The sequence below is a fragment of the Pseudopodoces humilis genome, chromosome 24 (assembly GCF_049639895.1).
Source record: "Pseudopodoces humilis isolate 2021_Gansu_Grassland_sample_001 chromosome 24, ASM4963989v1, whole genome shotgun sequence".
NCBI classification, from domain to species: domain Eukaryota; kingdom Metazoa; phylum Chordata; class Aves; order Passeriformes; family Paridae; genus Pseudopodoces; species Pseudopodoces humilis.
The window spans coordinates 5,482,895-5,498,427 of record NC_142223.1 but is presented as its reverse complement, the minus strand read 5'-3'; the positions used below and the strand labels follow the sequence as shown (position 1 = coordinate 5,498,427).

At 41.7% G+C, this 15,533-nt stretch overlaps 1 protein-coding gene across 6 annotated transcripts; it reads right to left on the bottom strand.

Moving 5' to 3' along the window:
* Window positions 1–919: 919 nt before the first annotated feature.
* LOC102112958 (cyclin-dependent kinase 11B) lies at window positions 920–15,148 on the bottom strand. Of its 6 annotated transcripts, XR_001331988.2 has the most exons (21): window positions 15,013–15,148; window positions 13,993–14,123; window positions 13,279–13,394; window positions 12,859–12,983; window positions 12,176–12,314; window positions 11,531–11,661; window positions 10,317–10,439; window positions 9,115–9,213; window positions 8,883–9,011; window positions 8,074–8,139; window positions 7,400–7,575; window positions 6,823–6,913; window positions 6,463–6,584; window positions 6,038–6,143; window positions 5,368–5,489; window positions 5,108–5,215; window positions 4,596–4,712; window positions 4,221–4,369; window positions 2,878–3,067; window positions 1,700–1,852; window positions 920–1,034 (listed from the first exon to the last, which is right to left on the bottom strand). XR_001331988.2 is itself a non-coding variant. In XM_014259183.2 (20 exons), the coding sequence occupies exons 2-20, from the start codon at window positions 14,101–14,103 to the stop codon at window positions 1,760–1,762; spliced, it is 2,313 nt and encodes a 770-aa protein (XP_014114658.1). In that variant the 5' UTR covers window positions 14,104–14,123; window positions 15,013–15,148; the 3' UTR covers window positions 1,371–1,759. The 6 variants fall into 6 exon arrangements, 5 of the variants coding, with proteins under 5 accessions (XP_014114658.1, XP_014114659.1, XP_087922523.1 ...); XM_014259183.2 differs by lacking the exon at window positions 920–1,034 and having other exon boundaries at window positions 1,371–1,852; XM_014259184.2 differs by lacking the exon at window positions 920–1,034 and having other exon boundaries at window positions 1,371–1,852; window positions 7,400–7,569.
* Between the last annotated feature and the right edge of the window lie 385 nt (window positions 15,149–15,533).

Here is a 15,533-nt window from a genome sequence, read left to right as displayed (position 1 = left end):
TTTTTTTTTTTTTTGGTAAGAAAAGCATCAGATGCAGCTGTGTGGGGCACTATGAACTGCTTCAAACCAGGAGCAGACTCTACTGCAGTCCCTGGGACAGTGGAATGGCAGGAAAAGGACAAGTTTAACATTCTCCAAGTGTTTTCCTGCCATTTTTCACATCCTGGTGCACTGAAGTAGAAGAAATGACAAGGCTAAGCCTTAATACTACTTTTATTTCACTTGTCAGGAGGATGAGGATCACACAAACCCTGTTTTGCTCCTCAGTTGTCTGTTCCAACACGTTAAATTCAAGGATCCACAGAACAGCTTTTTTCCCCAAGTTCTTTCCTGTGGTTTGAGGGTTTTCCTCTTATCCCAAGATGCATTTATTGCTCAGAGCTTGGTCCTTGACAGGTCTGAGCTGCTCAGAGTTTGGTCCTTGTGGGATCTGAGCCTTGAGATCCTGTGGGAGATGAGGTGATCTCCTCCCTCAGGATGAGGTAGAAGTGCCACATCCAGCTGGAAAAGAGCTCAGGAGTGGCTAGCAAAGCTGGGGGCAGGGATGCTGTGAAGGAAACAATTCCATGCCATAGCCAAACTATGCAGAGGGGTCATGGTTTAATCCTTCAGAGCTTCCCTGCACTCTGGCTTTTCAGTGGGTTCCTGGGGAAGCTTCTGGAATCAGGAATGTTTCAGCTGTTTCCCCTTCAGGGCTGAGGGGAACAGGAAAACAACCAGGCTGCTTTCCCAACTCACCGCAACTGCAGCACGTTCACATTCCAGCCCGACCGCCTTTACCCAGGAAAACTCTCCAAAATGGACTGAAACTGATAAAATGTTTAGGATTTGAGTTAATCCCTTACTGGCCTGGTGCCAAGCTGTGGTTGCAGGAAAACGTGGTGTTTTACAGATCTCTCTGTTCCCAGAACAAAGTGACAGCTTCACAAATCAGGGGCTCCAGCGGATGAGATTCCAAAATGATTCCTCCACTCCTCTTTCCCCAGAAAGGACTGGAATGTGGCCTTGCATAACCACAAAAGCTGAGTTCTTCTCTGGATGGAAAAGGGGCATATTAAAAAAAAAGACCTTTCACAAAAAATAAAGTTTCAAGTCTCCATATTGAATCTTTTTGATTTATAAAACAATAGAGTAATTTTTTTTGCACCACTGTAAATACATTTACAGAAAAAAAAATCTGGTCAGGGAGCATCACACCCAGCCCAGTTCTCTCCAAAGTTAACAGGACACAAATCTCAGAATTGTAATTCTTCTTTTTGCCCCAAATATATTCAGACACAAACAAAAATTTATTTACTTAAAATAAAAAATAAAGTCTTTACTGTCACCAACATCCCACTTCGTTGCATGTGAAGCAATGAAATCCTTCACACTATTAAACAATTGAAAATTTATTTTAATTCTACAAATTTACAAGGAAAACAAAACAAAACAAAAAATTCAACAAAAAAACCCTCTAAAAATAAACAATAAACTGTTCCAGGACTGTTATTTCAAGTTGTCCTTTGTCACAGCTTGTGATGATCCTGGGGTTTTCAGGTAACTCCAGTCTTTTAATGGAATGCAGCAGTTAAACTCCACATTGATTTATAAAACAAAAGCCTTGGAATCTGTGGTAATCTGTGAGTTTTTTTCACAGGGAAAAACATCTGGTGCCCCTGACACAGAGAATAGAACTGGGGCACTGAAATCCACTCACATGAATGGTGCTTCTTATTCCTTTGTGGGTTTTTTTCCCCCCGCCTTTTTCATGTTGAGTTCAAAACTTGAGGCTGAAGCCAGGTCCTGCAGCAGACGCTCCTTGATTTGTGGTGGTCAGATGGAAACCTGTGTCCTTCAGATCATCATCACCCTGTGAAAACCAAGCACAGAGAATTGATCAGGGGCTGTGCAGCTGCATTTATGTCTCCAAAAATCTAAACAACAAAAATAATCAAAATATCTCAAGATGAGAAACAAATGTTTGATTTTGTGGCGTCAGTTAAGGTTCATGCTGGGTTATTCATAATCTTTAAATATTGCTATTTCAAAATCTGCCATTGCTAAAAGCAGTTTGAGTGTTGCTAGTTCCTGTACCCACTTCTGACTGCATGAGAGAGATAAAAAAATGGGTATAAATAAGTATAAACTTCACTTATTGAGCATCTAAATCCAACATACAGTGCACATCCTCCATTGCAATGTTTACACCCTGAAAAATCAAGGCTAAATAAAATTTTTGTATTACTTAAACTGTGAATTGAGTAAAATATAGTACAGGGTCATTTCAGCCACACTGCAACATGGAACAGGTAATAAGAATTTTACAGAATTAGGAACCTAGCATGCCATACTTATGGGGCCAGCACAGTTGCCATGGATAGATAGAAGGGATCTATCACAGAGAGAACACCAGCCTGGCCTCTTAGGAATTCTCCAAGACCAGAAAAAGGCATCTGTTTCTATCCCAAAGATCTGTATCATTTACCAGGCTGTGGGTTTATTTCGAACCCAAATTTAAGAGCTTAGATGAAGTTGTAAAACAATGAGTATTTTCAAAAGAGAAAACTGCTCTGCACTAGGATAAACCAGACATTTCTGATGATGCCTTGAAATGGTGATTCTGGGAGCAGAGCAGTAACTGGCACTGGCCTTTGGGAAGGGAAGCTGGACCTTCCCTGGGCTTTGGGAAGAAAACCTGGACTTTGCCTGCCAGTCCAGGTGAATCTTAGGATGCCAAGCAAAGCCCAGCCCTGGGGCAGGCTCCAGAGCCATGCCACACTCACCAGCACTGATTTTGGGAAGGAAAGCTGGACTGTCCCTGGCAGTGCAGGTCAATCTCAGGATGCCAAGCAAAGCCCAGTCCCAGGGCAGCTTCTGGAGCCATGCCACACTCACCAGCTGGCTGTAGCCCAGCCCTCCCTCAGGGGGCCGAGGGCTGGTGCCCCTCTTGACCCGCTGCTGCTCGCTCTTGGCTGGCCAGGTAGGGAACATGGAGGGGTCAATGGGCAGCGGGGTCTCTCGGAAGTACTCATGCTTCAGCCCATCCTCGGCCGTGATCCGGCGCGCTGGGTAGTATGTCAGGAAGCTGCCAAGGATGGAAAAATGGGAAATTTTAGTCCTGCAAATTGTGAATTGTTCAGAAATGTGGTTGAGGGTTTTGTGATGTTCAACACAGCTCTGGTGTTGGGTACTGGGGATGATTCTATTACTGGTATTGGGTGTAATTCTATTAATTTGGAATAATTCTATTAGTTGGGTGTAATTCTATGGGTAGGTATTGGGTAGAATTCTGTCCCTTTGCTTTAATTCTATCAATGGTATTGGGTATAATTCTATTAATTTGGTATCATTTTATTATTGGGTATTGGGAACAATTCGATTAATAATGTATAATTCTATGACTGGGTATTGAGTATAAGTCTATTACCTGGGTACAATTCCATGATAATTCCATATTGGAATTATACGCAATACCAATTCCATGGGTATTGGGTATAATTCTAATAACTGGGTATTGGGTATAATTCTATTAATTTGCTTTAATTCTATTGCTGGTATTGGATATAATTTTATTACTGGTTATTAGGTATAATTAGTATAATTCTATGACTGGGTATTGGGTATAATTCTTTCAATTTGGTTTAATTCTATTACTGGTATTAGGTATAATTCTAGGACTAGGTAATGGGTATAACTATTAATTTGGTATAACTTTTTTACTGGACTAATTTGGTGTAATTTTATGACTGGGTATTGGGTATAATTCTATTAATCGTTCTATTATTTGATATAATTGTATTAATTTTGTATATTCTATGACTGGGTATTAGGTGTAATTCTATTAATTAGGTAAAATTCTCTTAATGATTGCTGCCACATCATCTACCAGAGCTGATTTTTAAGGCAGGCTCCTCCATGAACCTGTAATTGAAGGGACAGCAGCTGGAACTACACATCCAAGCAGCACAGCTTTGCTCCCAGAGGTGTAAATCATTGGATAACTCAGACCCTTGGATAAGACAGATACAGCTCCAAAGGGATCCAGGACAATTGCATTAGAATATTTTACAATTTTTGCTATTTCCAGAGAGACTTTAGACATTCTATTAACACACCAGGTACTCTGGTAACACAGTGTAACTGCACAGCCTGGGCTTGATTTTAGAAACCTTTCACAACACAGAAAATTGTTTTCCTGCCTACATATTCCCAGGGATCCCCTGGAATTCGGCACCCACTTGTTCATCAAGTCAAAGCCCTGGTCAGAGAGCAGAGCACCGAATCTCTTGCGCAGGTTGTTGTAGGGATATTCTGTGAAGGTCATTTTCTTCACTGCTGGCAGCTCGTTGTAACCAGGCCAGATCTTTTCACTGGGAGTACCCAGATCCTGCAAATTAAAATATCTCTTTAATAAACTCAGAGTGCAATCTTTTATTTATTCATTAGGAGTTGGGAACTATCCAGAGAAAACAGACACAATAAATCATGGTCTCAGCCTACCCAAAGTGTTGTAAAGCAGATTAAGGCTGAATCTCTGTTAAAAGAGTAATATGCAGTATTCCAATGTTTCCACTTCTAAAACCAGTCAAAATCCCAAAACATTAAAAAATTACCTTAAAAACCTTGTTAATCTGGTCGATTTCTGACTTCCCTGGGAACAGCGGCTTCTGTGTCAGCAGCTCCCCAAAAATACACCCAACTGACCACATGTCGATGGCTGTGGAATATTCCTGGAAAGAAGGGAAATAAAATTACACTTCAGAAAAATCAGGAAGATATTTTCACTGATTTGTTTGGAGGTGTGTTGCAGTTTTTGGGGGATTTATTTGGGTTTTTTTTAGCAGAACACACAAAACCGTTTTGCCACAATCCATGGGAAGTCCATCACCACTGACCACATCAGCATTCCAAGGGACAACATCCATCTGTCACCCTCCCACCCTCTGTCTGGGGAGGATGGAAGGGTTTTAGACGTCATTAGGAGGAAAAATACTGAATATTCAGGATTTTCCCCCATGAATCAGTATAAAGACCCAAGCATGTTCACACTTTGGTTGTGATTTATAAAATACAGTCAAGCCTGCAGTCACTGCTCCAGCAGCCAGAGGAACAAGGAGGAACTCACCTTTGCTCCAAGCAACAGCTCTGGAGCTCTGTACCACAGGGTCACAACCACAGGGGTGTAGGGCTTCAGGGGAGACCCATATTCCCTGGCTAATCCAAAATCTCCAACCTGAAAGGAAAATAAGCAACATTTCCAGCACTGTTCATTCACCATCAGTGCCACGATGGCCATCTCACAGAACTTTGGGCACAGCTATAACTCTGTGTAATTCTGCAGAATGGAATTTGTTCTGATTTCCTCAATTTTTTCCTAATTCTTACTTTCAAAATGCCCGAATGACTGAGCAGCAGGTTGGAAGTTTTCAAGTCTCGGTGAAGGATCCAGTTGTCATGGAGGTGTTTGACCCCTCGTAGTAACTGAATCATCAAAGTCTTCACTTCCCCTGGAATCGTAAAAAAAACCCCACATGTATTGAAGAAGATAAATCTGTCTTTGTGGTTTTTTTTTTTTTGGAGAACTGGGAAGAGCCGAGGAAGGAGTGACAAGTTAAAAGCACAGTATAGCCTGCACCTTAAAAATGTGTCACAGAGCAGCAAAATTCATTTGGGCAGCTGGAATTCATCCAAATTATGCTCAGAAATTATTGTCTTGCATAGGAAGCAGCCAAAATTAAAGCCCAGTATTCTTTTCCAGCTCAGCACAGGGGAAACTCCCCCAGTTTCACCTCTGAATAGCTCCACCCCAAACGCACAAACTGGATTCATCACCAGCTACCACCACAAGGATCAGCCAACACCTTAATTTGTGTCAAGTTTTACAGAACAAACAGAAAAAGCCAGGAAATCTCAGTTCCAAGGAACACGGGACATTCCAAAGCAACCCATGGCACTGCCTAAAGCCAGCTCTCTGCTGCCAGCAGGGTCATTTATGCCATTTGTGTTGGCCACTTTTCCAGCTCTGAGAATTTCGGGGTACTGTGGCAAACAGTACCTGGCAGGAAAGGCTGTTTCATTGTTTCCATCAAGCTCTTGAGGTCATGTTCTACATAGTTCATCACAATATAGATTTTATCCATGTTACTGCCCACAACGATCTCCTGCAACACAGAACCAGATGAGCAAAACCTGCACATGGTGTTTAAAAAGCATCCAAAATCAATTTTAGAAATATACTGGCAAGAGAATGGAAGCTGCCATTGGTAAAATCCTTAGAAATGTATTTTTTCTATTAATAAACAGCTCATTGTTTTGTAAAACATCAGATTGTGCACAATGATCTCTACACAGCCTTAGGAGCAGCACACAACTGTTCACAGAAGCAAGATCTGCCAGGGCTGCTGATGCTGTCATATTTAAAAGCCAAGAGGAGTATTTCAAGAACAAAGGTACTTCAGACATAAAAGACTGCAGCCTTACTCTGACAGTGACAATATTTAGGTGCTGTGCTTTCAGAATTGTATTTATTTCTCTCAGGGAAGTTATAGGAAAACCTTCCTTCTCCTTTTCCATTTTCAGTCGCTTCAGAGCCACAATTTCATCTGCAAAGGGAAAACATTTCCCATCACACAGTTAATAAATACATATTACCAGGTCCCCCAGTGTTCTCTCACTGATTAAATATTTAATTAACTGTCCTGTTTTGCCTCAAAAACGAGCAGCTTGCTGGTAAAGAAATATTTTAAATAGATTTTGTTCATCACTGAAAAATGCAGAAATAATTTGCACATGAGTGCTGCCCTAAATACCCTGAAGAAAGTGGAGGGCACTGATACCCACCAGTCTTTTTGTCCTTTGCCCTGTACACCACACCATAGGTTCCTTCTTCAATCCTGTTCAAACACTGGAATTCCTCCACACTGCGACATCCCTGAAAAAACACAGGGACAACATTTATTCCTCCAGTGTCTGGGGGAAGGTTTTGCTTTTTTAAAATTTTCAGCACCTTCGCAGTTAAAATTTACCAGAATAATTCAGCTATAAACCGTATGAGAAAGGTATCTTTGTGGTTTATTTTTCATAGAGTTTCTAAAGGAATCCTGCACAGAGCTTGTGTTTCAGCAGATTAACTAAATTTTTCCATTCACTTTTGCACAGAATAATCTTAAATATCTGCCACAAAGGCAAAGGCAGCAACTCAGCACCTTTCACAGTTAGCTTTCACATAATTAATTAGTAAAAATCTGATTTTTATTAGCATTTCTACACTTCGCTGTGGGGTACATAAAGAATAACCAGTTTCTCTTCATGGTAACAGAACTCTCAAAAGGATCTATTTTCAGATGGCAATACCAAGACAACAGACATCAATGATATAATTACATTCTTACCTACATCTAGGAGGGTGATCCCCTACCTGGAGTGCAGGAAGATACTTGGGAAGCTCCTGTTTCAGATCAATGGGGGAGGAAGCTGGAGAATCAGGAATATATTCCCCTTCTGTCATGGCATTGGAATGAGGAGATCCCTCCCCGACCTCCTCCTCCTCCACCTCGCTCCCTGCAGAATCCCGGTCAAACCTTGACTCTGGAACTTTAAAAGTCAGAATCAGTCGTGGAAAGAAGAGCTGTCTGGAGTAATTAAATAGCTTTAGGCAAATAAAGGTGGTGACAACATTGAGCGCTGCAAGGGACAGGATCATGGAGAAGCCAAATTTCTCCTCTTGGCAAAGGTGATGCTTTTAAGAATTCACCTACAATTTCCAGTGTTAATGCAGCAGGTCAGAAAAAAAAAATCTTTACACCAAAATGAAAGAGACCTGAATGAATGAGACCTAGGATGTCTCATTCTGATTGCAAAACTCTTTTGATGAGAGAGCAGGACAAAAGAACACAAAAATGAAAGATAAGGAAACATCAGCTCATTAGACTGATTCACTCTAAACATAAAGCTTGGAGCAGATTTCAAGGAATTTCTGAATTTGACATGAGAATAGCGTTTCAATCTTCTAAATATTTGTAGAAATAGATTTATTTAGCTGCAAAAACTCAGCCAAACACTTATTTAAAACAGTCAGTATTTGCATTGTACCAACTGGGATGTGGTTTCCATTCTCCCGTTCCTCCTCTTCACTCATTTCCTCTTCACTCACCTCCTCTGCAAAACAGAACCAAGTCTGATTAGAAAAACTCCACATTTCTGCAGCTCCTTGGAAGGCAAATCCCTGCTGAAATCCTCTCCTATCTCACCAGGCATCTGCACTGTTAGTGACCAAGCACTTCTGTTTCACTTGGACAGCAAATGCTTCCAACAGGGAACACAACTTTGTCTGGGAATTGGGAAGTGGGCAGGTAAATAAATTATGAATATTTGCTTATTAACTGTAATTGATTTTAAAGAAAAACACCCAGCCATCAGAGCCTGCTCTTGTGTCTTTTCTTTACTAATTAATGACAAAACTGCACAAGCAGCTGTGCCCAGACTTCTTTACTGAATCTTTTGTTATTATGTTTATTTGTTTAGAAAGAAGTTCTGAAATTTTCAACAGAAAATAATTCAAAATTATAAAGATATCTGGATTTCACCACCCCCCAAAGACATGCAAATTGTGCTCTGCAGAGTATTTGATGTGTTACAGAACCACCTGAACTGCTGACCAGTTATGGAGACAAAAATGGCTTTCAGGTTTCTGATCTGGCTTCTGAGATGAAGAATTGGTATTACCTCTACACAAAAGGATAGAATAGGACTTGTACTTGGGTTTTTTCTTTTTAGTTATCTTGACCTGTGAGGTCTCATCCTAGCCTAGACTAAGAGAAAAGGAAAATGTTCAAATAAAACAACACAGGACGAGAAAAAAAGAAAATCACACACCCCTGGAGGCCCTTTGTGATTCTCACCTGCTGATTGCTCAGACACTTCCTCAGAATTGCTTCCTGTCTCCTCCTCCTCCTCTTCTTCCTCTCCCTCTTCCTCAGAGCCTTCACTGCTGGACTCTTCCTCCTCCTCTTCTGAGCCTGATCCAGATTCTGTCCAGAATAATCAGGCACTTAACACTAACAGTGTTTGCTCAGCAGAGAAATTAATTACATCTGTACAATTAATTACAGCTCCTAAATTGCATGTAATCACCTGAGGAAGACTCTGCCGAGCTGGTTTTTCTCTCACTGTCACTGATGTCTTGCAAGTCTGACAGAGGATCCCTCTCTTCTTGTTTCTCTTCTTTTACTGCTGAAACCATAAAAATTAAAAACACAGCGCTAAATGAGTATCATTTCCAAGCTTCTGAATTCCCAGATAACTGCTTCACTTTCTGCTGGCATTAAATCAGTGCTGAACATTCAGTATTGGAAATTCAGAGCACTTAAAAAAAATAATCATTTCACACTGCTCAGTGACAAACAGCTTTTCTGAATCGCAGTGGTGCAGGACCAAGAGCCAAAAATATGGAATATTGACTTGATTTTTAAACATGATGTCTTCCTAAGGTTTTCTAAGATGAACTGAAACGAAAAAAAGAGAAAAAAGCACCATGGTGACAAGAATCACCAGGACAGGGTCCTTACACACTAGTTATTGTCAGTGCTCACTGCTCCAGTACAGTGATCACCATTAAAAATCCCTGGTGGTTGATGAGGCAGGAGTTTCCCAGGACTTGCTGCCTGCCTCCACTTGGAATTCCAGCCAATTCCATCCTCCTCTGAGTGGCTACATTTCTTTTCACAGTTGCACACGTTAGCAAGGCAAACACAGAGCTTTTCTCCTTCAAACAAAGGCATTTTTATGTCACTTGTGCAAGTTCTCTACCCCCAGAACCTTAAGGTGGGACCATTTTCTGGCTTGGAAAATAAAATTCATCATCTAAGCAGAACTCTGCCTTAAGAATTTAATTTCTTCTACAAGATGGCAGAATCAGTGATGTGTGCATTGATCCCTGTGAGGCCACTTTTTAAGGTAGTTTAACTCCTAACCCGAAATCCAACTGGAGCTGGAGCAACCAATCCCTTTTTAACCTGCAAGGGAATTCAACTGCAGGGTTTTAAAAATTCAGTCAGCTGCTTCCTTCACCACTGAACAGGTTAACTCATTTTGAAACTTCTCCAATTGCTACTCCTACCCCTAAATCCATTCCATTTGTCACTTGTGCAACTCCTGCAAAACCAGCACTGCTTTAGAAAAGAGATACTTGTGAAGATTCCAGAGTTACACCGCTGGGGCTGAGCTGGACAATACTTAACTGAGCACCTAGGATGTTCGTTTGAGACTAAAAATTAAACGCTACCCCAGTCCATTTCCTGCTGCCCCCCAAGACAGTGTAGAGTGGCAGATGCTACCTGGTTTCCTGCTCTCTCCTTGCTCAAGCTTGTCTCTCTGCTGGCGCAAAGGGCTGCGACTCCAGGGTCTCATTTTTGCTTTGTCTCCATATTCTTCCCTCACTGTTCTATGGTGTGCAGAAACTAGGGAAAACAAAACCACAATAAATTGTTACATCTGCCTAATTAGAGTTGTCCTGTCTGCCACAGCCACCTGACTTGAATGCTTTTCTTTTTCCTTTTTACAGGGTAACGGGGAAGAGTGGGACAGGAATCTAGTTTAATCTGGGAGAATGAAGGGCTTTGACTTATCTTAAATAAAATATGGATTTGTACTGCTTAGAGAAAGCTGCTGCCACACTTAGAAGCAAGCTGCCCAGTATGTTACACATTAAACACCCTGATTCTAAAGCATTAATGCCAGAGAAAGAAGTGAAAAATATGTAAAAGAATAAAACCAGCTGAGGTTTAGAAGGAGCTGACAGAACATTCAGAACAATAAAACCAATTAAATGAACAATTACACAGATTGAGCACTATCAGCACAAAGGCAAGCACAAAAAGGAGCTATTTGGTATGAGCCGAGCAAGAAAGAGAAAGCAAAACATATGGTTTGTTCTGCTATTCTTGAATAATCTTTTTCACCTGATCACAGGAATAGGCTCTGATTTTTATCTCTGAAAGCTGGGACAGAGATCCTTGAACCAAAACTGATCTGAGATGAGATTACAAACACCCAATATGCTGTGAGAAGAGTTCAAGTGCAGAACTTAAACTGTTCAGGCACCAGATCTTCCCACTGGACTCCCACCACAGCATTTCCCATGCCTGGAGTACTTACATGACCTCTCCCTGTTTGCAATTTATTCCCCCAAATCTTTCAAACACTGAATTTTGAGGTTTCAACCTCTATCAAACTGAGTTAGACTCAGCCAAAGAGTTCAGAACAACTGGGGTTGTGCTGGCTGCACAGTGGCACCAAAATCTTGTTTTTATAGGAGATCTCCCTGACAGGGAGAGGCAAAGACTCATTGACTGATCAACCTACCAGGATATTTAAGGCACATAACATCACCACATTATCTCCCCATGTAAAACTTACATTTCCTTTCCCCTCCCATTTTTTCAAAATTCTGGCACTGCTTTAAGTAAAAAAACCACTTTCTATCCCTCCATTCCACCACTGTGTCAGCAGTGATAGTAAATATGAAGAATATTTATGCAGAGGGAGTCACCTTCTCTCCTTGCTTCCCTCTCCTTCCTCCTCTCCTCAGCTCTCCTTTCTCGCTCCTTTTGCTCCCGTTGTTCCTTCTGCTGCTCCCGGATTTTTCTTTCCCTTTCTCTCTCAAGTTGCTCCAGACGATCTCTGGAAAATAATTTTTGTTTGTTACAAATTCAGGTCACAAAGATAAGGAAAACTGGTTTGCAGCACCAAACCACTAAACTCAACTTCCTTATCAATACCCCCAGTTGTGCATCAGTCAAAAACAGGTGGAGTTTTCCAGCTCATCCCTTAAAAAACAGGTTTAAAAGACCCAGACCAGGAGTCCTCCACCCTATCAGGAATTAAGCAGAAATTAAGCCAGTTCAGTAAATTAATCCCCTGATACTGTGCAAATCTGGTTTGTACTTTTTTTTAGGTTGAAAAAACTTCTGAGACCATACAATCTTTTTATTACAGTGAACCACTGGCAGTGAATGTCCATGGGAACAAAGCACTTAAAAATAATTAATGAGAAGAACACAGTCCGTCAGACAACATATTCCCAGAAACACAGACAAGTTTTCACTGTGGATTTTTTTGGTTATTTCACAACAACAAATGCTCAGAGGAGGCAGCTGCTGATCTCCCTCCCCAGGGGAGGGAGGGATGGATGTACCTCTCCCTCCTGGAATGCTCCCTTGCCATCTCTCTCCGTTTCTGTCTCTCCCATTCACGCCGGGCTTTATCCTGCTCTTCTCTATGTCTCTTCCTACGCTCATGCTCCCGCTCCTTCTCCTTCACTCTGGCATGTTTCCCTTGAACAAACAGAATTCAATTTCTGAGTGTTACTGCTCAAAATATTCACCAAAAACAGAACTTAAAGAGGGTGAAACTGATGGGAACCTATTGCCATGACCTCTGATGTTTTCTTAAAAAGGCAAATCCTGTTCTGAAAGGAGCTGGAAAGTTTGAAGTCTGTAAGATCTTGCATTAATATTTGTATTAAAGTAAAAAATGGTTGTTATTGACAGGAAGACAGTAGGAATGTCTCTAGAATGGATATTTTTTTCTTTGGCAGGTACAAAGATCAGAGGTCTTTCACTCAGTGAAACGAGAATCTTATCAGGCTTCAAGGAGTAAAAGTGACCTCAGTGTCCCTGTCCCAGAGAGATTTCTGTCTTCTCAACCATGTTCACACCTCTGGTATTCCCATAAGGGCACTAAACACACTAAACAGCCAAAGAAATAATAAAAGTTTAAATTCCTCTGTCTTATCCACCTGCTGTTTCCTTTAGTCTGAGTTATTTTTATTTACTCTACTCCCAGAAACCAGAAGCTTCCAAGAATGGCAAGAAGCACCTTCTGCAGAATGACTCCGGTGCCTGCGTTTCTCTTTCCTCTTTTCATCTTTCCTGTGGTGGGTTTTTTCTTTCCGGGACATTTGCTGGGGTGGTTTGATAGCCAAGGAATCATCTTCTTCTCCCCTGGAAGGCAGGACAGGAATAAACTCAGGGAGCTGACAGGGGAAATCCAGATTGTTTTGAAAAGATGCCCATTTTATATTGAATTTCCACAATAACCCTAAATCAAAACTGAAACACAACTCTGTGAAATCTTCACCAGTGCTTCAAAAAGTAACCTGATGTATTCTATAAAAAGGATTTCCACTTCTGGTCACTAAAAAATTAGATTTTCCCTTCAGATATTTGAAACCCTCTTCTCAAGATGTTGAAAGGTTAATTCCATTAACTGTTTCTATTTTTATTTTCTCATTCTTACCTGTCTTCCATGGAGTCTTCCCTCCTGTAAGGTGAGTTCCTGATGGTGATTTCCATGCGGTGGTCTCTCAGCTCCCCCTCTTCAAGAGAATCCCTCTTGGAATCCCTGTCATCTGACTGAGGGAATCACAGGAGAGGGGAAAATTCCATTTACTTGTATGGCTCAAAATGAAAAAAATTAAATATTACTGAAGTCTTCTATTGCTGGCTCAAAAATTCAGCCTGGACTAGTCACCCCTGTAAAATCCACTGATTTATGACAGCAGCACTTTGACTGCAATTATAGCTGAAGTGCATTAATTTGACATAATTAAATACTCAGGAGAATTGCCGTATTGTGTGTTTTTTCCTGCAATAATTATTTCGTACACAGCTGCACAAAACCAAACAGCAACATAAAAGTGATTCCAAGTCGATGATTTTAACCCATTCTTCCATAAAATCGTTAAGTTGTTCCTTGAACTGCAAGTCCCAGTTAATTAATTTACATTTTCTGACCAATAACTATAACAAAGCATATTATATAATGCAAGACCAATGAAATCTTCACAAAGCATTATACTTTTGTTAAACCCTGGAATTAGGGACCACACAGAAAATAATTCAGCTGTCAGGTCATGAGAAAATCAGAAAAATCTCCGGAAAATCATTAAAATGCACTTTTCTACTAATAAAGTAAATAATTAATTAAAATGAATCCCAAAGGCCAGCTTACATTTTTCATACGTTTGATCTCTGCCTTCTCCTCTTGTTCCTTCCTTCGCTTCTTCTCTTGGAGAATCTCATCTAAAGTCTTCACTTTCCAAGAATCCTTTTCATCACCCATTTGAGTTAAAAAAACACCCTCTGTAAAAGATGTTGACAAACGCAACAAGTAAATCTGGTTTACACACATTTTTTTCAGTGCAAACACTGTTTTATTTTTGAGTAAAGTTAAGCTGGAGTTAATTTATGGTGAACCAAAAATGTCTGTTTTAAACCCAAAGGAAAGACTCTGCTAGGAACTCAGGGAGCTGCTGCAAAGCACACAAAACAGTTTGTGGCCAAGGTTTGGTGCCACACATTTAATGATGACCTGAGACCTCGGGGGAGTTAACAAAGCTTGGGAAAAAAGGACACAAGGAATGCAGAATTTATAGGAGAACAGGCAGAACTCCTGAGATAAGGATAAAAACAACGAAGTCAATTCAGCAACCGTGCTAGAATCAGCTGTCACTAAGGAAAAGGTAATTCCAGCACGACCACTGACTGAAGAAACGAGAGACTGAGCACAGTACTAATTAGCACGAGATAGCTAATAGACAGAAGGAGGAATATTGAGTCACAAGAGAACTACGTCACTTATAGCCAATGAGCACAAATTCCTTGCTTTACTGAAATGTATAAACAGCAAAAATATGAGAACTGGGGGTTTGACTTGCGGAATACCCAGAGCACCCAACTCTGAGCTAACTCATCGCTGTCTCCCTCTCGTGTGTCACTCCCGGCTTGCCGCACACCGCGGAACGAAGCCCATTTTGGCAGCCAACACCGCCCACGCCCCGCGCAGCCCCGGCGGGGCCAAACAGCTCCGCGGCCCTCACGGAGCGCTGCCGGCCACAGACCCGCCAGCGCGGCCGCTCCGCCGCACGCCCTCAGCACTGGGCTTCCCCCACAACCCCGAGAGCCCCACGGAGCCCCCCAGTGTCCCCTCAGTATCCCCTCAGAGCCTCCGCGCCCCCCCCGCCCCGCTCACCGCCGCTGCCACCGGAGACTGCGAGCAGCAGCGCGCGACTCACACGTCACTTCCGCCCGCCGCCGCGCGCCGCTTACGTCAGCACCTACTCACGGCGCGGTAATTAACGCAAGTCGTTAATGAGTTGTTAATTGAGCTGTCCCTCAACCGAACCCCCCGCCAGCCAGAGGGGCATTAATGAACCTCCAGGCTGTGCGTGTTCAGCAATAAACCGAAATAAAGCGAACAGCTGATAGGGTGGGAATGGAGGCGTTGGTACCACAGGGCCGCCTTTTATTACACATAAAATCGTGGAGTTTGAATAAAGCGCGATTCCAACCAAAAGCCGCAGTTCCTAAATGGAAATAAGTGAGTGTGCAGGGAGGAGGTGACAGAGGCCACATAGTGACTTGTAATAAATGGAATTGATTCGTGCTAACTAAATTGTAACTATTTGGGAAGTTATTATTAGAAGAAACCAAAGAATCAGTGTTACAAGGCAGATGTACCCCTTTACAGATGTTACATGTTAAAATAGTTTG

Coding starts and splice junctions, on each gene's coding strand:
- LOC102112958 (XM_014259183.2), bottom strand. CDS start 14,103: ATGGGTGATGAAAAGGATTCTTGGAAAGTGAAGACTTTAGATGAGATT. Junction 12,984..13,278: donor GAAGACTCCATGGAAGACAG/GTAAGAATGAGA, acceptor CCTGCCTTCCAG/GGGAGAAGAAGATGATTCCT. Junction 3,068..4,220: donor GGCTTTGACTTGATGAACAA/GTGGGTGCCGAA, acceptor CATCCTTGGCAG/CTTCCTGACATACTACCCAG.